Genomic DNA, 24,685 nt, shown 5'->3' with positions numbered 1-24,685 from the left:
GTCTTACTCTTTCTGAAGTCACGGCCATGTAAATAGATATTTATATGAACTGTATGAACCGTTACATTTTTCATCAGTCGTATTTGGAAAAAGAAAGGAAAATTGATTTTACTTCTTGCATTACTACTTTCATGTAGTAATGCAAACTGATCCATGAAACCTCATTCAGGGAATGCTAAGAAATATGACCCGGACTATACAATACTGTAAAACCAGCATCAAATAAATGATCCAACGGCCTTGAAAAAATACCCTGATAAAGGCCCCTGGTCCTCAGATGCCAGTCTGGGCTCAGGTGATGCAGGCTCTCACAGGCTCAGCAGGCTCAGCGGCATCTCTGTTGTTGGAACCAGACACAATGCAGTGTGGTGAGCTGCAGCATCCACAGCTGATCTCCTGCACAATGACAGAGCTTCACTTCCAACTGTGTCTATCTGCTCCCATTGAACCTAAAGATCTGGAGCACTGACAGGAGCTGGTCGTGGCTTTAAGGCCCATGTTTCGTCGTATTTTTAGAAACACATCGGCTCCTGTTCAGATATGCCCTGAATGTTTATTTAGAGCTGGTCAATGAGATAAAATGTGTGTTTGTTTTATAGACAGCAGGTGTGTAGTGGTTGGTGCTGAGGTCAGCCTGGGGTTTCGGTCAGTTTGCGGGTTCTCCTATAATAATGTTTGTCAAAGCTGCCTTTCTTTTGTCAATTATCTTCAGACCCAGAGCAACTTACAACTGTGTCCACATCACTGAAATTTATTCCTGGTTTTTCTGTAAGTTTAAGTTTCACTTTTGTCCAAGAACATTGTAACCCAATATCTATTCAGACGACCTCATTCTTCTGCACGTTTTACTGCAAATTCAAATCGTATGGCTTTGTATGGCAAACCTTGATATGATAATGATAATATTGCAACCCTGACAGGTGTGAAGTTGCATTATGATGGTTTCCCTCACGTGACTGTGAAAACTGTCGCTGATGATGTTTATTCAGAGTAAACTTAAGGTCTATCGTGAGCTTAGGACAAACTGAGTGGAGATGTGAGCAGGATATTGTTGAGTTATCCAGAACTGATGGAAACATCTGGACAGTGGAGGTTGTGCATCATCAAGAGAATTCTGTCGCACCTGCGTATTGACTGAGACGAGCGTCCAAAGATCGGACTCAGATCAGTGTCGCGCGCCAGCCTGGCCAGTCTCGTGGCGTCGCCGTGCGTGTGTCCAAGCTGGCAATAAACGGACGAAGGCGGTAACGGGGCCTGGCCCCCCCGGTGGGAGGAGAGGACAGACCCAGCAGGGCGCGGTCTCCTCCCGCCGCACCTTATCTCTTCTGTATGTGATCTCTTCTATTTCCATTTGTGCCAACAGCCCTGCGCCACAGGGCCGCGCTGAGGACAAAGCCAGGAGGCGGAAACCGCCGCTGGGACATCCTTTCGCCACCGTGCCCAGGAGACCGACGGCCTACGCACCGCGCGCCTCCGTGTCTGTCCGTAACCCGTTTCTCACAGCTCTGACACAGGGAGCCGCTTTGAACCTGCCTGCCAAGATAAACCCACCTCGCCTATTTATGTCTCTGCCTCCGCCGGCACTCGGGACAGGAGCGTGGCGGCAGCGCACTGGACAGGTCTCTCCAGCTCGTCTCCAGCGGCGCACGCACCACTTTTACGCGCCGGGAATGGAGACCTTTCTGGACTCGTGTGTGAGTCCGACTCCATCACCTCCGCTTTAAAGTTGTCAAGGTAAACTCACGGGAGTGGACACGCTACTAGACATACAGAGGGGACAGTTCGGCCACCTGGGCAGCCAGGCCGTGACGCACCGGCACCGGGGCGGAATGCTGCTGCCGACTCTGGTGGCGTGCCTCGCCGGGTGCGTCTTTCTCCTACCGCCGCTCAGCGAGGGCTGCGGCCCGGGTAAAAGCTACGGCAAGAGGCGGCCACCGAGGAAGATGGTGCCGCTCGCCTACAAGCAGTTCAGCCCCAACGTGGCCGAGAAGACGTTAGGAGCCAGCGGGAGGTACGAAGGGAAAATAACCCGCAGCTCGGAGCGCTTCAGGGAGCTCACCCCGAATTACAACCCAGACATCATCTTCAAGGATGAGGAGAACACAGGTGCAGACCGCCTGATGACGCAGGTAACCCGCCCGGTCCCCGTGGACCGGGGTCCAGCACTGGAGCTGCTTGTAAAGGAGTTTTTTCTTTGCACTTTGTTCATGTCTTCAAGCTCTGCTACGCTCTTACTCATTTCTTGTTGACTCAAGGTTCGTCGCAGTCGAACGCACGTGTCCTAAAAATCTAAATGGGCCTAATGACGCGTCGCTTTAACGTTTAACACCAAGGGCTGCTTTGTTTTTCGTCATCACTTAGTTTAAGTCAACTTTGTAAGACTGTTATTTCTTGATTCTGGAATTCAGTTAATCTGCAGGTAATTGTAAAACAAACAAAGCAGCTCTGTTCTTGAGTCGCGGATGTGACCAGTTGGAATCAGAGCTCCCTCTTTCTGCTCCACGCGGGGCTTCGCTGTGGGCAGCTCGTGCGTAAAAAGGGAAACCCCGACTGAAACGTATGGAAAAGCGGTCGCTCTTAATAAACACTATGGCTCCTGTTTTACATCGTTTTTTCTTGCTGGAAAAACAGTCAGAAGTTGTATTTGGTCAGAGTCCGCGTCGAGCGTGTATTGATGTTTACCGTTTTTAGCCCGTTGACAGTCGCCTCTTGGAGGGGGTTACGGCTCCGTCATTGATGTGGCCCCTGTGGAATTTATTTGACTCCCGCTTTCCCCAGAAATAAAGTATTTATATCTGGCTCCTGTGACCGCGGGCTTCCTCCCTAAGCGGCACCGTTTATGTCCACAGACCCGAAATCCCGTCTGGAGCTGTCACCTTTCTGCGCCGCGCGCTGCGAGCAGTATCTGGAGAGAGTCCGGCCAGTGTTCACGGGAGCCACGCGCTTTTTTCAGTCTTTTACTATTTCGCTTTAATTCTTGTTTGTTTGTGCAGCACACATGTACGTAAATAGCCGACCTAAGCTGCGGAGGCCTTAATTATACGGGTTTGTTTTTCAGCTTTCACTTGACTTTTCTTGACATAGTCGTGTCTATTCAGAGACGAAATCACGCTGTAAATCAATTTTGAGCAAAAGCAACTGGTGTTTCACGGATTTACGAGTTGCTCTGAAAATTAAACCATAAAATCTGTGTTCAAATTTTCTGCCTTCCATCCAAAAACCTTTAGAAGCGACATGAGACTAAACGACCATCTCAAAGCGACTCCTCCTGCGGAGCTGGTGCCGCCGGTCGTTTAGTTCTAAAACCGCTCCAACAGAACCTCCCGTCAATCTGCACCTTCAAAGGAAAACCAACAAGATCTATCGTGTGATTTATGAAGCTCCGGCCGCAGAGCAAAAACACGATGAAACAAGCGAACACTGTGAAAAGGAATCTGTGGCCACAGAGACATGAACAGTGGAAGGTTGAATTCTATTTACATCTTCAATGGGCTGAAAAGAGGCATTAAGAGGCTGCAGAGAAACGACAGCACGTCTGAAACTTTCATTCCTAAACTCCTAAACAAAAGAAAGTTATTTGTCCTTTTATTTTAGAATTTATGACATTTAAAATAGTTCGAATCAAACCTGTTGCTTTGGTTTGATTTGACACAGGTGGTGTGTGTGAAGTCATGCAGCATTTAGCCTGATGCAGCCTCCAGGTGAGCAGGGATGCTGCCACTTAAGCTTCATTCAGTTGGACTAAAAGCCCAGATTTGGCTGTAAATGCATATGGAACACGTTCCAGAGACCACAAAGTCTGTGTTTAACACAATTAAATGCCCTGTTGCTGAATACAAAGACATATTTAAATATGTGGAATTCTTTAGAAATTCTAAAAGTTAACTGTGACAATGGTTTCAAATGGTTTGAAATACTGTTTTCTGAGATATCTCTGTCTAAAATAAATGACTTACTACAAGATGACATCAAGTACAAGACATTTGTTTCTTTTACTTTATATTTTAGTATATTTTTGGTTTTATAAATATATATGACATTTTCGTGTAATACATCTGTACAGTACAGTGTATGATAACATGAAGTTTCTAGCAGCAGCGTGAGCAGGTAAGGGCCAGGATGAATAAGAGCGACCAGCAGCTCATCATGATGCTCCTTCCTCTCTTTCACCACTGGGACCATGTAGTCATGTGGTTTGCCACCCGCTTGTTCACAGCGTTCACTGTTGCGTTTTCTCTCTCCACCACCTAAAGTTTGCCAAAACGCACTACGACACTCCCCAGTGTTGCCTGACAAACTAATGCTGTTTTGTTTACAGCAATAATTATGGCATTAAAAAGGAACCACAAACCGGCGTGAAGACCCAGCAGTGAAGCACGGGGAAGGAGCATCGTGGTTTGACGCTGCCTAGTTTTGGTTTTGCCGCCGCGGTAAGGAAAAGGATTTTTTCCTCTTAATGGAGGTTTAGTCATCTAGTAATTAACACTATCACTGCTTCACTTTCTCTCTTACTTTTAAATTCTGTAGACATTGGGTTTTACAAGCTGAAAACGATTGTGACTGGTTATATCACGTTTTATGACATTCATCCAAAAACAAAAAAACAAAACAAAAACAAAATTAGTCCCTTCGTCCTTTCAACACATATATTGTATGTTTCAAACATGTTCGTGTCTTCTCTGCTGCAGCGCTGCAAAGACAAGCTGAACTCTCTGGCCATCTCTGTGATGAACCTGTGGCCCGGGGTCCGGCTGCGGGTCACGGAGGGCTGGGATGAGGACGGCCACCACTCGGAGGAGTCGCTGCACTACGAGGGCCGAGCGGTGGACATCACCACATCAGACCGGGACAGGAGCAAGTACGCCATGCTGGCTCGACTGGCGGTGGAGGCCGGCTTCGACTGGGTCTACTACGAGTCCAAGGCCCACATCCACTGCAGCGTCAAGTCAGGTGTGGGTGGCAACGTCCCTTTAGGGACCTTTGATCACAATCACAATCAGACAACATGACTATACCAGATCCACTCCCATGTTTCTTATCCATCTCAAACTACATGTGCTCAGATTATTCAAAATCTTAGTATTAGCTTCAAACTCTCATTTTTTCATAGACCTTAACTAAACTTACCTGGTGTTTACAGGAAACTGTCACATCCAAGACTGACGAAAGCGCAGCCCTGCTGCTACCAATCAAAATCAGAACTCATATGCTTCATATGCTTTAAAAAAAAGAATCAAGGTTACAGTATGTAGAATCTTTGTATGACATTTCAAAGCAGGGATCTTTTTGTTAAATGAAAAAAAATATAGTAAGTAAAGCAATGTATAAATTAATTAATTATAACCCTAAGCCCTTCATTTATGCTCCATTATGCTGCTGCTAATTTCAACACATTTTATATGTTCTAAATACAGAAGATTTTTTTCTTCATTAACCTTTATCTGCTTGTAACTTGGTGGTTGCACCTTTTACATTTCCTTATTCTTTCCCCGCCATTTTCTTGCTTTTATTACAGCAAATGGCAAGAATGTAAAACAAACAAGCGATACAGGGGTGTCATGCAAACATTTTAACTCACACAACCTTTCATTCCCCTGTTCGTCTTTATTTCTCCTTCTCCTCTATCTTTTCCTCCCAGATCGGGTTGCGAGGGCCCAGTCCTTGACATGATCAGAAGCAGCCAATCAAGTTGGTATTTTTTTCTTTTTTTAAATTTTTTTCCTTTTCTTGTTCTCCTAATTTTCTTTAAATCCTTTAAAAACAAGATGCAGAAAAGAAATCTAACAAATTGATGCAGGAACCAAAACCCAGCCAGAGGGACATACATACATACAGAGGTCCAGCAGAGGAACAAGACCCAGTACACTCACTTCTAGTACCATGAGGCCACATGTTGGATGATGTAATAGCTATGGAGACAACACTGATACTAGTTCAGGCTGCTGGTGGGTCAAAGCAACCTGAAAGCGGGAGCAAACTCTCCCCCAGTGAGAGGACATACCCCAAACATCCTGCCCAGTGGGCCCTTGGCCTGTAAGGAGTCAGCAGTTAGGAGAAGCCCCATCACCCCAGGGGGGACCCAGCTCTCTGGGGGGATCTCAGCCCCAAGCAGAGCTCACGCAAAGTCCAGCTGCAGCCACGAGGGGGGGGAATCGGGATGAGGTAGAGGAAGAGACCTGAAGGAAGTGAGGGAGGGGCGAAGTGATGGAGTCAAGGGTCAGGTTCCTAGCTAGCTAACGTAACAGGACACAGGAGTAACAAACAGGAAATGAGACTGTCAGAATAATGGCATGAACAGGTTCTCTTCTCACTTTTTGTGTCTCATACTAGATGTTCGATATATCATCAGCTTCCATGTGTTCACTGAGCACATTAAATAGTTGTACTACATTTGAAAGCTGTCTTGTTGTGGGACTTCAGTCCTGTCCTCCTTCTTAACCTCTGTGTCTGTTTCTCCCTCTGTGTTTCAGACCACTCAGTTGCATCTAAGTCTGGGGGCTGTTTTCCTGGAGAGACCATGGTCACGTTGGTGCGCAGTGGCCAGAAGCCCATCTCCAACCAGGGGACCAAGTGCTAGCATCATCAGGCAGCGAGTGCAGCAGTCAACTGCTTTTCAGTGAAGTGCTGACGTTTTTGGACCATGACCCAGGGACCTGGAAACTTTTCTATGCCCTGCAGTCACTGTGTGGTAGTCTGCAGCTCTCCCTCACTGCTGCTCACCTGTTATTTGTATCCCAGCAGAATTGCTGGGAATTGGAGCTGCCGGCTCATGACACTCTCAGCACGGTATATGCCAGTGATGTCCACCCAGGACAGTGTCTGCTGGCGCCCAAGGGTAAACTGGGACATGGGCTTAGTGGAGGGCGTCTGCCTTGGATCACGCAGGCCAGAGAACGGGGGGGCAGGGGGGTGTTGCACCCTTGACCATGCATGGGAGACTGGTGACGATGGGGTGGTAGCATCCTGCTACGCACTGGTGGACCAGCATTCCCTGTCTCCCTTGGCCTTCTTCCCACTGAGGCTGATTTACAGCCAGACTGGCACCACCGGACACAACAGAAAGGGGATCCACTGGTATTCCCTGCTTTTGCACTGGCAAGGAAGTCTGCTGCTGGCCTCAGAGCATCTCCACCCACTGGGTGTAGCTCAGAACAACAGGGGAGATAGGTCCGGTTAAACAGAAAGGAACCTGCACTTGTGGCCCAGTTACAAGCCTGTAAAAAATGAGAGACATTCGTAGTCCTGCTGAGATTTGTTATTCGATACAAAACAACAACCACTGAAGTGAAGTATGTACAAATCACCTCAGAAACATTTGGCGACACATATTCATGCAAACAATAAAACAATGATTACAAAAACTAAAATCCAACCAAATCCAAGTTAAATTGATTTTCAGATGTTACAGTTATTATCAAGCCTATTTATATAATCAATTAAAATATATTGTATTTATATTATTATTATTATCACAATTTTCACTTGATTCATCCATTATTTTAAAGTAATTAAGATATTATGTGAGAGATATAATATATATATTATATATAACAGAAGAGATTATGTTTCACAGTGAAGCCTAGGTGAATGTTCTGCTCGATGTAACATTACTGCTTTAAAACAAGTGTTGTTTGTTGATCTAACGATGTTTATGATGTTATTATGCCTGAAGATTTGTTGAAAACATATTTATTTTTTAAAATAAATTAAAACATCATCTGTGTTGCTCCACATGATCTGATGACTGTTAATTTGAGCAGGTTTACCATAGATTTAAGGGTAAATAATGGAAACTTACCTTCTGCTCTGACCTTGTAGAATTTTATAGAAAAAAAATAAACTCCACTAATCCTTTTTTAGCTAGATTTTGCATTTAAAAATGAGTCAATAGATTTTTATTCAAATTGCTAACTTATAATTTTGAAAGCAACAGTGAAAAGGAGAAACTCCCTCATTAGATGACAAAACCTCCAGACCTGGTTGGGCAGCTGTTTGAAGTGAGGGGACAGAGAAGAGCAGAAAAAAGAGGAGACAACAAAGCTATAAATGGCAGAAACAGAACAAGACGGTTGGACCAGTAACGGGACACAGTAAGGTCAGTTGGACCAGTGACTGAAGACAAACAGGACGGCTGGATAGAATTGGAGATGGAGAAAAGTTAGTCTCATGCAGAAGCATAGTAACAGGTTAGAATAAACAGTTATCTTGCATATTCTACAGTGACGTGCGGTGATGTTCGTGGCTGGTGAGGCACAGAGTCAGATTTTGCAATAACTTAAGAGTGCATTTTTCAATGTTTAATTAGCAGATTGCATATAACTACTAGCCACAATTCATATTTCATTATCATATCTATCTCACCTAAAGGAACATAATTGGTCTTGAAGAAACATATCTGTTATAGCAGAGACCTGACCTGTAGCCTCCATGTGTTCTTTGCAATTCATATAGTATAGAAAGGTGTAAATGTTCACAGTTTTAAGTTTGTTTTTAAAACTTTAAATTCTACTTTAATCCGTTTTACAGGTCAACACAAATTTACGGACAGAAAGTAATTTTTATTTTATGTTATATAAAATAATCTACTACCTATAACAAATGAAACCAGTTATCATATATCACATATCCATATAGGTCTACTATATATAATATATATAATAAACTATAAAAATAAACGTACTACTTTCATTTGAAACTTGTCTCCAGTGTCTCATACAGTATCAGGGCTAAAATAAGGCCTGTGACAGTCACACACCAGTTGTTTGGATGCAACAGTTGTCGGCTAATAATAACGTCCTGCTGCGCCTTTAAGAGCATGACTGAGGAAACATTATACTTCTCCACATCGAACGCGAGTCTCTATCAATTAACATTAGGAGCGACGAAGAGAAAGGCGCTGCTCCTGAGTTTTCTCCTCCAAACTCCTCGTGCGTGTAGTTTCTCTTGTGCTCTTTCTTCTTTCTTGTGTCGCACGCGCTTCGTCTACCAGTGCGCCTTTAAGACGCAGTCGTCGGATTAGAGTTACGCGCGGAGAGAGCGCCTGTGTGGCTTTACGCACCGTCGGCATCCAGGGGACCTCTCACTGACATTTCCTCCGCCGTCTGTGGAACCATCCACGCAGCGCGACATGGCCGAGCCAGGAAAAGGAGTCATCCCCGGGAAACTGGCGATCAACGTCCAGAAGAGGCTGTCCCGAGCGCAGGAGAAGGTAGGAGCGGCGGGGACGCCTGTTACCGTCAGATGTCAGCAGTTTGTCCGGTGACACAGGCTGGACCTTTGATGAGCTCTCAGCAAAGTTCAGTCAGATGAGGAGTCCGAATACTCCACATCAGTGCCATGCTGTTTCTGGGACTTTACAGAAAATGACCTTCTTTAAGTAATTCATACTAATTAACACTTTTTCAGGGTTTTTGTCTTATGCATCGCTTCTGGTTCTTAAGGAAGATGGGGATGTCACAAAGTGGGACTTTTAGAATTAAGGATTTTTAAATATTAAAATCTCATTATTAAAGTGTTTTGTGAAATAGTGTATGGAGCTGTAGAAAGAACATCTGTCTGCACCCATCAAATGCAGCAGAAATTAGCGCAATCAGATGCATAATTAATGTTAATAGGTGCTAAATATATTTAGGATGGTTTTGTTCATAAAGACCCTACAGTTCATTGCAGGTTCTTCAAATTTGCTAGGATGTTGTGCTCACTCAAAACGAGGCAACATAAGAGTTGTGTTTAGTCTAAAACAACATGTGAATAAAATGCTAATTTGCCATAAAAGAACCAACAAGGTTCCCTTTAAAGTAAAACTGACATGTTTGCTCGGCTGCAGGAGGAGATATAAATGAAACGTGAGCAACAGGGCAACAGGTTATTATTGTCTGTCCTAATCACTCTTGTTGCTTAAGCCTGTGAAGCTTACGCTCTAATCACCAGGAGTGCTGTCACTCACTCCCTCACATCTACTTTTCCCATTTCCAATGTGAAACCAACTCACGACTGAGGCACATTGGGATCAAACTGGGACCTGTAACTCGAACACTCCTCTAATTAGGATCTGCTCGTTCCCAGCAGCAGCTGCACATTTTTCACTATCTTAAAACCTGTTCTGGATATTTTAGTTTCAGCATCACAAGGCGCTATTTATTTAAGTAATTTCCTATAGTTTCTCAAAACAAGCTGATAAAACGTGCCATTTGTGTCAAACAGCAGTCAGTAAGTTTAGACTCCACATAATCTTTAAATCAAACATCACAATGCAGGAAAAATTGCAAAATTGTTTTCTTCTTCTTCTTTCTTCTATACATTTTAACTAATACCATTAATGACTTCTGGCCATGACATATGTACCATCTGAATCACTGTGCATTTAGCATTTGTTAAAATCTGAGCAGAAAATGTTCTGAATTGATCTTGTTCCATTGTTGCATAGTCAATAAATACAAGAAGCCGTTAATTCCCGGTGATGTGTCATCGGACTAATGCTTCAAACATAGAGTTGAGTGGTTACAGTGAACATGTCTGTCCAAGGAAACTAACTGACAGTCTGTGTCAGTGTCTAAACACGTCTGTGTTTAGTCAGTAATAAACAGAAGCTGGTTCATCATGTTCCCTTTCCTCCGTCTTACAAGATAAAACTTCACACTGTTGAGTTAATTATGAATCTGGGGACATGAATCAGAGTCTTCTTGCAGCTCCGACCAACCTTTAGGTGATACGGAGGCTTTGAGTTGCTGGTGGTGTTCATGAATGTCAGGGTATCGTTTTCCCTCTGAGGCTGGTGGAGGTGGAGGAGGGGAGCATTGTCGGCCTCAGCTGTCTGTCTGCTGGCACGCTGCCGTCCACCTCACCTCAACCAGCTCCACTGACTTTAGCCCTCCAGTGTCGGCTCTGTCCTGTTCAATATGAGATTTAAACCTCGGTATCAGTCATATGGTATTATATCTAGTTTCATCACCATTTCCCTGAGGTTGTCAAGTTGTCTGTATTGTGCAGCTTAGCATGCAGCATTTACTGTAAGAGTAACAGTAGTAACAATAATAATAATGATAATGATAATACACAAACATAATGAAAACACACATTTGAGATCGGGTTCCAAGTTCCCTTTAAGAAAATCTGTGCTTAAGTTAACTGACTAAAAAGTAAATGATGCTTTATTCACTCTATAACTAACAAAAGCTGAATTAAGGCACAATGAGCCCAAGGATACAGACACATGTAAAAGGCCTCTAACTCTAAATCGTTTGTCACACTGACAGAGACACAAGGAACCATCTCATTTACAGCCAGTTGTTTTAATGACACCAGCTTTTTGTCCTGGTTTGTTGTTGGCTGTTCAGTCTTTTTATTAGTCATTTAAATGTCTTGATTGGAGCTGCTGTTGTCAGATGGTGTTGCAGCTGTTGTTCACCACTGCCAACCTACAGTAGCTGGTTACTTCTCTGCCAACAGTCCTGTCTTGAACACGACCAAACTCGCCAAGCATTTGGCGAGTACTGTCAATGGCAGAATGTCCAGTTCTTCTGTCCATCTTGGATCAGTGAAGTGAATTCCCCTCAACTGAGCATGGACAGCTTGGTCTAGAGCAGAGGGGTCAGACTCGGGCCAATGTTCTGCTACTTTTCTCTCTCTGGCCCTGCTATTACTGGTTGATTATGTGTGTTCAGTCAATCAGCAGCAGGATAAGCCAGCGGACACCTAAACAAGGTGATCAGCAGGTAGAGTTGGAAAACCAGCCGGACCGTGGCCCTGGAGGACCACAGGTCTACACCCTTGCTCTAGAGTAACCATGGGGTTTATTTATTTAGTGAAACCTACAACCCATCATTCACGACGTTACAGCTAAGTGATCTGCTCTTTTCTCTCTTGTTCTGCCTCACGCTCAGCATTCACACACACACAATAACACATTACATCTCTTTATTTCTTATGAAGCTAGAAGTCTTACAAACAGGAAACAGAAGATCTGCCCTGTGCCACTATCACAGCATCTACCCGGTAACATGTAACATAGTCACAGCATAATATCACTGTATCTGTATTGTGTCCTCAGTGTTATCAGGATAAAATATTGACCAAAATGTGCACTCACTTTTGTGCAATGTGTACATGTATATGTGCTAATTGGAGTAGGAGTTAGACCTTTTTTCTGATAATTTACCTTCCTGTGTACGTCTGTTCTCTTCCACTGAGAAGCTTTGGAGATCTACTTGGACTCATCTATTATTCCACCTTTCCAACAAGTGCCTTTATTTTGAAGAAAGATGGCAGTTTTTAACCCTGCATCAATAACTCACTAATCCAAAGTACTTGTTTCTTGACCTTGTCAAATCACTTATTATTGTAATGATGCAGTTTAAAAGTTAGCGGCTAACAGCTGTTCTGCATAGGAAGTACGACATGCACGGTGCATAGCAGCAGAAAGTGAGCGGTTGGAATTCTCACTGTATTTGAAAGTTGTTTGAAATCAATTTATATATTTTTTATGATTCATTCTGTTTAGACATTAAAATCCTGAACACCTGTCTCTTACAGAACTCCAAGCATGCCTCATTGCTGTGTGTAGTGGGGGTGTATCTATAGCTACCCTCCTCTCTCTTAACCCACAAACTGTCTGTGTGTGTGCAGTGGGGTATTTTAGGGAGTGAAACCAAACACTGGCCTGCAAAGACACACAGCAGAACAAATACAGTGACACAGATATCTTCAGCAGATAGTGGGTCTGGACTTGGAGGTAATAGTTATTTACTAGCTATAAACAATCTTTGGCAATGAACAGGTGTGTGTGTGTGTGTGTGTGTGTGTGTGTGTGTGTGTGTGTGTGTGTGTGTGTGTGTGTGTGTGTGTGTGTGTGTGTGTGTGTGTGTGTGTGTGCGCGCATGTTTTGGGGGAAGTCCCTGCTGTGTGTTGATAGTTTGTGTATCCGTTAAGATTAGGGCAGCAGCAGGTGGTGGAGATGCAGCCTCACCAATGTGATTCGTCTCATTTGATACTGTGATGAACAGTTCATAACACTAACAGTACTTTGATTAAGTGGAGTGGAGAAACTGAAATACTTCATTAATATAATAAAAACAGTATAGCAATAATCCTCATGCTCATCCTGTTTTTACAATCAAGAAATCAGCGATTTTGCCATCATTATATCGGTTGCCAAACTGCGTTTGACCACTTCCAACCTGTATCAGTTTCAGAACTTAAAGAAATCTTCATGTCTTTGTGAAGTTCACAATGATTTAAAGATGTTTTTGTTACCGATCATTTTCAACCTCATCAATATTAATCATTTCAGTTCAAATTAAATTTGAACAGAATGACATCAGTAAGCTGGGCCATTCCGTTTTCTACACGATGCAGAGAATACTGCAGTTCTTATGCTGCTGGATCAAAGTGCAGCATCTGATATTGTTGAGCATAATCATTACATGGCGTCGGGTGTCTGACTTGTCACATTTTCTGTTGAATTTCGATTTAAAAGCTTGCGGCTTCCCCCAAGGCTTAATCCTTGGTCCTCTGTTGTACACATTATATAGTACCTGCTTCCTTTCGGTCTGAATATTCACAAAATTGGGTTGTTCTTACACTGTTTTATGTTTTATCTGACTACTCTAAAATTGGTATTGGACTCTTGTCTGACTTGAAAGTATTGTAGAGAGTCATACAGGCTTGGTTGTAGAGGATGCTTGCTCCACATTGGACTGTTTGGTTGTGGTCTGTATTTACTTTTTGCAAACTACTGTATATGCTTTTACCTCTTCATCTGTATAACTAATATTCTTGTATTGTATGTTTGTGTAATACCTGGTACAACAATAAAGTATAAAGTGTATATAAAAGAATCTCCACCGACTTGTACAGTATAAAATCCACACTCACCAATAATCAGAGTTTACAGTGCTCTAAATCATTGCTTTGTGAATGCACAGCATGCTATGAGTGAAAGCTACAGACTTTGTAATGTAACACATACTGTATGTCAAAAGAAATGGCAAACTTGTGTGTCACATTTGGGCAATAAACACGGTAGAGGGGCAAACGCACACACACACACAGTGAGTGTTAATCACCTACACCTGGTTTTAACAGGTAGTCCTAAATAGACACATATTGTATGGCTCCAGTTTTAGATCTGAACAGAGCGCATTGAATGACTTGAATGAGTTGAAAAATACATATGTTCTGACTTTTCTGAAGGTCTTGCAGAAACTTGGCAAAGCAGACGAGACCCGAGACACAGCGTTTGAAGAGATGGTGGTCAACTTCAACAAGCAAATGGTGAGCAGTCATTTTTCATTTTCATTTGATGGGTTTGTGTGAAATTCTTTCCCGACTAAATCAACATCAACATTTTTCAGGCTTATATCACCTTGAAGTTTAGACTAAATTTCACAGTGCTGCTCTTTTAGGCGGAAGGCACCAAACTACAGAAAGACCTTAAAGCCTACTTGACAGCAGTGAAAAGTGAGTTGGTTATAATTATTAAAATATAATGATAATAAATTGGTGCCAGTGGTGCAACAGTTAAGCCGGAATCAAGGTGATGAGGGTTGTGGCTAAACCTATTGTGTGTTGTTGTGTGTCAGCGATGCATGATGCGTCACGGCGACTGCAAGACTGTCTGGCTGAAATGTACGAACCCGACTGGTTTGGTAAAGAGGAGCTGGATGCAGCGGCAGAGGTAAGACTAGGAAAAGATGAACCAAATGAAACCAAATCTTCCTGTTTTCTTGTCTTGCTGTCCTCTTTGCTGCTGTCTTATTTTCTTTCTTTCTTTGTACACATGATATTAAGTGGGATCTTGTGGGATAGTGGGATTTTGTCTAAAAAAATCTTCCAAATTAAAAAACTTTATAGCCATTTTTATCTTCATCAGGAAGACTCACATTTTCTCTTTTATCTGCTAACCCCTTTTTCTCTTAACTGCATGCTTCTCCTTCCATCTTGAAGGAGATGATAGAGAAGGCAATGGACGATACCTTGGAGGTAAAGTGCGGAAAGCATTCAGTGTTTCCTATAAAAACAGAAAATGCAGAGTGTAATAATGTTCACACATTTGCCACGGTATTTGGTTTGTGGTCCAAACACGCAAACAAGTTGCAGGAGCTTTTCGGATGGGGATTGTTAGGGTCTGTCAGCGAGATCTGTCTGAACCCACTATCAGATGGAGTTTTAACTCCAACATCTGTCTAGACCGTGTGTAGCACCCTTTAAACCCCATGGAGTCCTACCAGCCCCCCTGGGAAAGCCTACAGTACATAGGTTTGCTACTCCGCCAACAGATCCAGTTCACCACCAGGTGGTGATCAGCTGACAGCACAGCCTCTCTTTACCCGAATGTCCAAGACATATGGCTAAAGATCAAATGACAAAACTACAATACTGATCTCTGGCCAAGGGTATCTTGATTCTATGTACACTGATGAACACCCTTATTCTAAAACAACAACAAAGTCCAGTAACAGAAAACCACTCAGGTTTAGATCATGGGAGTCCATCCTTCCATTCACCACTCTCCAGTAGAACCAGCTGGGTAGTTGGGCCAGGTTCCACAGACCCCAAGATTCCTTTCTTTGTGAGAAAGGAATCCAGTCCATCTCAAGAAGTCACCCTGTGACGAGTCAGCTTGCAGAGATCAGGTCACTGAGACCCACACCTTCTGCTGCTGACTGATCTGCAAAGCATCGGCCCCCTGCGGGTCTTCCTGTGTGTGGCGGGTTTGCAAAAGGATAGGCCACAATGTCCGAATCCCAACACCAGGCTTGGCTCCAGGGTGGGGCCCCAGCTGCATTATAGTGGGTGGGGCTACGATGCTGAATGTTGCTTTATCCATAGTTGACTTTGAACCTAATCTGTCCCATCACCGAGGACTTGCTTCCGGTGAGAGACCCTACCAGGGGCATTTAGCTCCTGACAAAAAAACTTATTTGGTTATTTGGTCAGACAATTTCCACCACCACAGTAAGGTGGGGGTTAAAGGAGGAGCATTTGTTTTGTTTGTATTGTACAGGTATTTAGAGTAGGTATAGTGTATTTACAGCTTTTAGCTCATAAGAAATTATACTTGCTTTATATTTTAAAATTAGTGGTAGATTAAGAACATAGATAATAACATAGATTCATCTTAATATCAATGGAGGGTGGATATCAGTTAACAGAAGGTCGTTGGGTCATGTGTGTTTCAGGATATAGACACACTGTGGTTAGACTACCACCAGAGCGTCACGGACAAATCCCTGATTTCCATGGACACGTACCTCACTCAGTTTCCTGAAATCAAGGTGTGTGGTTGTACTTGTTGATGTGTTTATTCAGGGATTATGTTTACATTTAGCAATCTAATAAAAAAAAAGATTGTATTGGGACTGTGTTAAAATAATAATCATGTCAAATGCTTCAGTGTAGTGTTTTAACAGACAATAGTGCCGTGTGATATAAATTTAAGCTCTCCTTCAGAATCGTATAGCGAAACGCAACAGGAAGATGGTGGACTTTGACAGCGCTCGGCACCACTTCGCCTCCTTACAGAAAGGCAAGAAGAAGGACGAGGCCAAGATCGCCAAAGTATGTGTGCGTGTGTGTGTGTGTGTGTGTGCTTGCGTGCCTGCGTGCGTGCGTGCATGTGTGTGTGTGTGTACATGTTCTTCCTGATGGTCAACATGTGATTTTAGGGCTGAGGTTAGAGGTTTGGTTTGGATTAGAGCAAAGGTTAGACGTCTGCCTTCATTTGTGATGGTTAGGGTTAGGGGCGCGCATGCAAGCGTTTGTGTGTGTGTTTACATCAAACAGCAGTTTGTGTGTTTGTTTGACTAAATTTATTGTGCTCGTTTGTTTTTGTTAGTGATGCATGTGAAACTTAATACCACATAAAATGTAAACTACAGAAACATTCATCAACGGACACATTTCACGAGATGCAAAATGTCTATAAACACATTCTGCCCATACACAGCAGGCAGTTCAATGTTGAATTATAGTTTAAACAATGTCATATTATAGTTGAATGACCATTGGATTATGTGTTGATTTTGAAAGATGAATCAACATTAATGGGGTGTTTCAATATTACATCAACGTCACAAAAACTACTGACAATATTTCAACATTAATTTAAAAGTATTTTGTTAACCTTTTTACAACCATCTCCATTTAACCTTGTTTCAATGTTGCATCAACGTCACAACAATAACTGACAGTAGTTCAACCATATTTTAACATTGAAGGTCGGTTGAAGGTCGGTTGTGTGCCTGCTGCGTAGAGACCCTGAAACACGATACAGAGAAAATTAGAACTACTTCAAAGACACAACACTCTTGATGTTTGGAGTTTCAACACATCACGTGCAGCCAATATTAAGCCACGATATATCTGATTACAAAGCTTAAAACAACAAGTCAAGACTGAAGTAACCCACAAAACGCTGTTACTCATAATACAGCAGAAGTTCAGACTAACAAAGAAGACTCAGCTGACACAGCTGAGACACATGATTTTTCATCCATATTCAAACACAGATTAATTCAAATTACACACTCACGCTCTTTACACCTTCGTATCACTGAATTACAGTGTTGTACAAAGAATTACTGCCTAGCAAACATTAGTTCCACCTCAACAGTAACTGACCCGCCTTCTGTGGGCTGCTAAATACGATGAAACTAATCTTACCTACAGGAAGCTAAGATCACAACTGCATCAACTTAACAGTATAGCAGTTTATCATCAGTGATGATAACAGATTCTGAAAAGTGTGAAAAGAGGAAAAACTTTAAAGTGATGTTTCTTAAACCAACCATGTAATATGAATCTAAATCAGCCGTTGTTATGAACCCGATTCCTCTCATAAACTAAATGCTAATTACCATTTATGCTTTTTTGCATTCTTGCCTGCTTTTCTCTCCTTGTGTTCTGCCACATCTCTGGTTTCTGCCGTGTGTTCTCTCCATCTTCCCCATCTCTGCGTGTTCTGCATGGTGTGCATGCTTAGCCAGCAGCCCTGTTGGAGATGGCGGCTCCCGGCTGGGCTCAGGGTTTGATATCAGCTCACCAGGTGGCTCAGACTAACCTCTCCTTCAACCAGGTGATTCTTTCCTCACCTCAGATTTGTTGGCCTATTTCTTTGGAACCGTAATGCTTTTTATTGTAGTAGCTCCTTTTTATAAAATTGATATAACTGGGACTTTGAAATCTATTCTAAATATTACAATTTGAGCCAATTGAGAGAGAAGTTCAGTTATTGAACCCTGTATGTGCCAGTCTGCATGCGGTGTGGACATGGAACACTTGGATACTTGATCACTGTACATGTACTGTATAATTAATAGTGATTGTGCTTGTGCAGGCAGAGGAGGATCTGGGCCAAGCTCAAAAGATTTTTGAGGAGCTTAATGTGGAGTTACAGGATGAGCTTCCAGTGCTGTGGGAGAGGTGAGACCAGAGCAATATGTTTATTTTATTGGTATATTTATGTTTTTATTAATATGTGTGTGTTTGTGGTTGTGTGTAGCCGTGTTAGCATATATGTTAACACCTTCCAGAACCTGGCAGGTCATCAGGAGAAGTTCCACAAAGAAATGAGCAAGGTGGGTCAACCTCTTACTGATCACAATAGGAGGATGTTGGTTAACATCAGTAATATTCAGTAATATAAGTAATACTCATCACCCCCATGTCTCCTTAGCTCAGCCAAAACCTGCATGACATCATGACCAAACTGGAGGAGCAGCGGCAGCTCAAGTAAGAAACTGACGTGTTTTTACTGTGCTTTAAAACCTTAATGACGGGAAACAAATCAGTAATGTCTGTCTACTGCAGAAGAGGTTGTACTGCAGCAGCCAAGACACGAGATGGTGCTAAGAGGTAAAACGGGTGCGCTGAGGTTCTTGCTTGCGTGAAACTTAAACTTTGCTTGATCCAATGAAGCTGGAGGTTGTTTTTCAGAGTTTAATGTGGAATCCTGCTCAGATGCTGAGCTCCTCCTGCTCAAGGATGTTATAGAGCCTTTTTCTAACTAACCTGCACCTAGTCTACTTTCCCTATATGCAATACCAATACACTACCGTTTGGGGTCACTTAGAAATTTCCTATTTTTGACAGCAAAGCACTGTTTTTGCAATATCTACATAGGTGAATGGAGGCCCATTTCCAGCAACTATCACTCCAGTGTTGTGATGGTACAATGTGTCTGCTCATTGCGTTAGAAGGCGTTAAGAGATTACCAGATTACCTCAACAAATGAACAGCTAGAATGCCAAAGGTCTGCAATGCTGTAATTGCGGCAAATGAAGGATTCTTTGACAAGAGTGAAGTTTGAAGAAAAAGTGTGACATGGATATCACTGTGTGGGTGTCTGGGTGACCCCAAATGTTTGAACCGTACTGTATATAGCATCAACTCAAATTAGCACTGCATTATTTTCTGCTTAACTCATAAAGAAAAAGGCAAAATAAATGCTAATAAAATAATTCCATACAGTCATACACTCTTTTTTATTATTTTGCAATTTTAGATATTTAGATTATTTACTAGTTTAGTTTGTTGGCTTTTGGCACATGTTTGTTTACAGGCTGCTCTGGTTTGCTTACTTTGTTGTGCGAGTGACTCTTGTTTGACTAATGTTTGGGTTTAGTTTTTGAACGCGTTAACAGCTTTGCTTGCTTTGCTCCGTCACAAATATGCAGAGCTTCTTGCCCTCATGTGGACGGAGCCCCGAACTCCATGTGTGCTGAGCTGTTTTTTTATGCACATACTCATCCTCTGTCTTTTTTTCTCTCAGTGAAGAAGCCAACCACAGTGAATCAGCTAGCTCACCACCAGAGGTAAGACGGACATGTATATGTAGTCACAACATGAATAAAAAGCTCATCAATAAATATGTACAGCAAAAGAAACAGCTTCCCAAATATAGGGATCAACATGGAACACTGGAAGAACAGCTGATTACAACCTCACGCCCTCTCTCATCCAGCACGATTCTTCAGCTTTACTAACAGTCCGTCATGTGTCTTTGTCACTGCTGCTGCTGTGTGTGTGCTCATTTAACCCTGCTGGTGCAGAGGCCTGGTCCTCCGTCCAGCAGACCTCCATCCAGACTCACACCGTCCCCAGACCAACGGCAGCAGCATGTTGCGCTGTTCGATGAGGAAGATGAAGCTTCAGGGTCTGACGCTGACAAGTCTACAGCCACTACGAAGCAGGTAGATGGATTCAAGCCATCTCTGCTGCTGATCAATAAACATACAGATGAGCTGCTATGAATGAATTCTCCTCGTTCCCTCCCACCGTGTGTGTGTGTGTGCGTGTGTTCAGCAGTGTGAGCCCTGGTCCGGGGTGAACCTGCTGAACTGGGATTTGGAGATTTTACAACCAGTCACACTTCCAGCTTCAAAGGTTGGTTGTTGGTTTATTGAGGTGAAAGTTTGCAATTTTTCCAGAGCTGAAAGGTCAAAAAACGGTTTTACGTGCAGACACCTTACTACGTTTTGACTGCATGTAAACTTTTGTTTTGATGGTCACTTGCATTTACCTTTACATTCAATCTCACTTTGCATGCACCTTTATTTGTGATGCTGGTTGATCATATACATGTTTAAAAGGACTCTGACTCAGTAGGTCGCTGTAATCAATCGTTATCTGTTGGAACCAGGCAACGAGGCGATAAGTGCAAATAGCTCATTGTAAAGTCCAGCCAGAGGAGTGAAGCTGGTCTTTCTGAAGGTCAGAGTCAGAGTTGAACCTCATTCTATAACACAGGAACTCCTGGAGTAGAAGAAGAATCTTTCTATCAGCGTGTAACAGTAACAGCCGTAAAAGTCAAACTTTCTTAGCAATAAAGACCTTTGGTTTCCTCTAAACCTTGTTTGATAGTGTTCTGCTGCATCATCCGGGACCATTGTTCTCTCAACTTTAATGAATCTGATGGCTCAGAATCATTTTCAACCTCTTGAGGAGCATAAGTTGAGAAAATCAATGCCACTGGGTATGTTTAGGTAAAAGAATAAAGGCTGTTCATTGCAGTGTGGACTGCCTCGCACCTTCAACAGAGACTGTTGTGTGATATCTATTTTGTTTTTCCTTCACACAGAACTCCTGGAAATCAGAGCATTGACTCAGATGGTCTTGCTCGTTTTAGCTTTGGAGGGTTAGGGTCAGACATGAGAGCAGTTTTAAAACCATGGGGAGCAGAGCCTTCAGCCGCCCTCTGGACTCTGGATCTCACTTCCACCAGACATCGAAAACAGACTCTCTTCCAAAACCCATCAGTCTGTCCTATGTAATCAGCTACTGTGCTGTCCTGACCTGTCTCTACCTCCTGGTGTGTCTGTTCTATCTGTCTTGCTTGTGTCATTGAGTGTTATAGGAGCTTAAGTATAAATTAAATTCATTTTTATTCGTCTCTTAGAGGCATTTTCTGACTGTGAATAAACCTTTGAACTGAAATAACCAACCTCCCTCTGTGGGCTGGAGTGATGTGGAGGTCAATGAGGGCTGGGGTAATTCTGAGGAGGTCCGGGTGGAGTTAGGTGTGTACAGTTCATGTACACATAGGTTGGAATCCTGGGAGTCCTGTGTCCAACATCCTCATTTGGTGAAAATAACAAAACACCTGTCCTTTTTAAATCTTTTAAATCTGGTTCAATTCTTACCAACTGTATCATCCTTTCTTAAACTTGGTCTTTTGTGCTTTTTTTCTGGGACAGTGTGCAGTGACCAATGGCTGTAAGGGTGAACTCCCTCCAGGATTCCTCTACAAGGTGAGATCCCATGATACACGGCTTTTTCTTCCAACATTAAGTTCTCTGGTTTCATACTGGTTTAATATTTTGGCTTAATTTTGGCTCTAGGTAAAAGCAATACATGATTATGCTGCTACTGACGGTGATGAGCTAGAGCTGAAGATCGGAGATGTTGTCCTGGTTTTGGCCTTTGACAATCCAGATGAACAAGTCAGTGTCTATAGCTATGCATTGTGATATTTGACATAACATTATTGAATATATATTGAATATATATATATATATATATATGTGTGTGTGTGTGTGTGTGTGTGTGTGTGTGTGTGTGTGTGTGTGTGTGTGTGTGTGTGTGTGTGTGTGTGTGTGTGTGTGTGTGTAATTAATGCTCATCCTACAGTAAACCTGAAACATCTATATCTGTATTTTCTTTGTATACAATGTAATTTATTTTGTGTTTCTTTTATCTGCAGGACGATGGCTGGCTCCTGGGCCTGAAGGAGTCTTCTTGGCTGGAGAACAAAAATATCTCATCCAAAGGTGTCTTTCCTGAGAACTTTACTCAGAAGGTTTGAGGCTGATGCCACATTTAGAGGCTCCTTCAAATAATCTCGTCTATCAACAACATGGTTGAATCATCACCAAATGTTTGTCTACACACCAAAATGTATTGAGTCGGACAGTGCACAGGTAATTCCAATGACTCTGCCACTAAATGAAAACCAGTGCCAGTTAGTGAGCGCAACATCCAAAGTGTCTAATTCTGTTTGGCTTGATTTCTTATTTCTGAATTATTTATATTTTTCTGAACACAAACAACTTACAAAACAGTTTATAAGTAATATATAAAGCAGTTAGAAAAGTAATATATGTATGTAAGAGTGTCAAAATATTCATGTTTATGTAAGTTCAGAGAGCATTTCACAGTTCTTTGCATGAAGCATTTCATTTTAATTTACTATGTAACAAAAACAACATGTCACTGAATTTATCAAACAATTTTAAAGGAAAATGTAGTTTTCATTCATTACTGGTGATGTTGAGGACACGCCTTGCTGTGTGGGTTAATACGTCTCATGCACATATGGTTGTATGTTGATTGTTCAAATGCATCACTGTTTTTTTTTTTTTAAACCCATTACTATGTCTTAGAAGGTATAAATGCGGTTGTTCACTCTTTTTAGCAGAAATTTGATCTGACCTCTGTATTTTACATCTATGGAGCCCTGCGTAATTAATTAACAGCTGAACTAGACATTAAAGTGTAAGCCTTTGTCCCTTGTCCCATCTAAAGCCTTTATTACTCAATATCTTGCAGAGTGAGAAATAAATGGTAACTAGTTTGTCATTTGTTGAATCTAAACAATAAAGATGACTTGTACCATGTAATTGAGTCGTATCTTATCTTCCAGTATTATGTGTATGGCATACTGGCCATCTTCTCCTAAACAGCTGACTGGGGGGTGAATCTCCGCCTATCAAGAACACCTAATCTGAGCTGCATGCATTTGGTGCATTATAGTGCATTTGTTGAGTAATTTATCTATTTTAGGCCTCAAGTGTCATAAGTGTAATCTTCAGTAGTTTTTTTATTCTTTTTATTAAAATTATTTGATGTTCAAGTGAGAAATACTCACACTACACCATATTAAACTGTGTCCTACAGACCCAGTAGGCCTTTATTTGTAATAGAGACCAACAGGTAAAATGCAACAACATGTTGTTTAGGACAGAATTTGAACCTTGAAACTTTCTCTTTCTACAACAGCAGGTGGTGCTGTTGTCCTTTATGATAATGTGTGCTAAATTATTTTCACCACCCATTTGTATATTTAAAATAATGTTAATAATTTTCATTGCTGCTACATAAACAGTGAGGTTCAAATGTATAACATGTATTTTGGTTAACTCTTTTCCATATTCACTGCTGTAGCTATGCTTTTGTCCTGTGGACACATACTGTAGAACCTGAGTGCTAGTTTAATGTAAAGCAGACAACACTGCTGACGAGCAACAGCAGCCTAAACACAAGCCGTGTGCACTGTTATTAGTGCTGACGCTGAGGGTTTAACACCAGCATAGCAGCAGTGTGACCTTTGATGATTCTGCATCAACAGGACAGTCAGTCATGTGGAAACAAAAACAGTGAGTGTGTGTGTGGGTGGGTGGGGGGGGGGGGGGGGGGGGGGGGGGTTTGCTAATCTCCTACAACAATGGACCAAAGAGAAAAGGCCTTCAAGTCAGGAGTATTGATATTACATGATTTTTACGCAGATTTGTCATGTAAATTAGTTTGAATTACAGATCCTATACTGCCTGAATTATTAAGTAAGGTACTGTTGATACAGTACTGCCAAGTTTTCCATATTAATATATTGTATTTTTTACTGTGTTACTGTATTTATTCTTTCTTTATTACAGATTAGATGCCATACGTGATAGGGATACAGTAAATAATTAATAATAATTACAATAAGAACACACATGTATTCAAACACAAAATTACAACAATATCAGTTCGGTTTTAAAACAATGAGGAGAAAAAAGCACATCAAACAAAAACTGTCAGACAGGCTCTGTGAGAACAGGAATGTCGTAGCCTCCCCATTGTGTGTCGTGACACCAACTGTGTGTATTATAGTAACAAAACACTAAACATCTGCCTGTTTCTGCGCCGTCTGTTAGGATCAGGGATCAGGTGACGCCTGAGCAGCAAGGTGTAAAAGAATAGAGTAACTAGGGAAACCTAATGAGAGGATGAGCTGGCATATGTTGTCACTAAGGTTACCTTCCAAACAAGAAAGTTCACTCACTCACTCACTCACTCACTCTCTCAGGTGAGGGGCAGGTTCACCTGGGCAGATCACCAGTACATCATGGAGTCACATGTGTTCTTTGAAAGGAGCTTTTCCAAAAACATGCACCTGAAACCTTTGCAATGCAAATGATTCTGGCCAGTG

At 42.2% G+C, this 24,685-nt stretch overlaps 2 protein-coding genes across 5 annotated transcripts; both read left to right on the top strand.

Moving 5' to 3' along the window:
• The first annotated feature begins 282 nt into the window (after window positions 1–282).
• LOC114845942 (indian hedgehog B protein-like) lies at window positions 283–7,731 on the top strand. Its single transcript, XM_055506753.1, is given in 6 exon segments — window positions 283–2,129; window positions 4,689–4,950; window positions 6,471–6,554; window positions 6,557–6,910; window positions 6,913–6,942; window positions 6,945–7,731. Coding segments are annotated over 6 exon segments (1,263 nt in total). The 5' UTR covers window positions 283–1,829; the 3' UTR covers window positions 7,178–7,731.
• A 1,111-nt stretch (window positions 7,732–8,842) lies between these two features.
• bin1b (bridging integrator 1b) lies at window positions 8,843–23,114 on the top strand. Of its 4 annotated transcripts, XM_055506620.1 has the most exons (15): window positions 8,847–9,208; window positions 14,191–14,271; window positions 14,403–14,457; window positions 14,580–14,674; window positions 16,179–16,274; window positions 16,450–16,557; window positions 18,335–18,420; window positions 18,500–18,575; window positions 18,674–18,729; window positions 18,808–18,852; window positions 19,769–19,811; window positions 20,049–20,189; window positions 21,693–21,746; window positions 21,837–21,938; window positions 22,199–23,114. In XM_055506620.1, the coding sequence occupies exons 1-15, from the start codon at window positions 9,128–9,130 to the stop codon at window positions 22,298–22,300; spliced, it is 1,221 nt and encodes a 406-aa protein (XP_055362595.1). In that variant the 5' UTR covers window positions 8,847–9,127; the 3' UTR covers window positions 22,301–23,114. The 4 variants fall into 4 exon arrangements, with proteins under 4 accessions (XP_055362598.1, XP_055362596.1, XP_055362595.1 ...); XM_055506624.1 differs by lacking the exon at window positions 20,049–20,189 and having other exon boundaries at window positions 8,851–9,208; XM_055506623.1 differs by lacking the exons at window positions 21,693–21,746; window positions 21,837–21,938; window positions 22,199–23,114 and adding an exon at window positions 20,305–21,686 and having other exon boundaries at window positions 8,843–9,208.
• The last annotated feature ends 1,571 nt before the right edge of the window (window positions 23,115–24,685 follow it).

The sequence above is a fragment of the Betta splendens genome, chromosome 2 (genome assembly GCF_900634795.4).
Source record: "Betta splendens chromosome 2, fBetSpl5.4, whole genome shotgun sequence".
Classification (NCBI taxonomy): domain Eukaryota; kingdom Metazoa; phylum Chordata; class Actinopteri; order Anabantiformes; family Osphronemidae; genus Betta; species Betta splendens.
The sequence above is the reverse complement of the archived record's forward strand: the minus strand, read 5'-3'. Positions and strand labels throughout refer to the sequence as shown.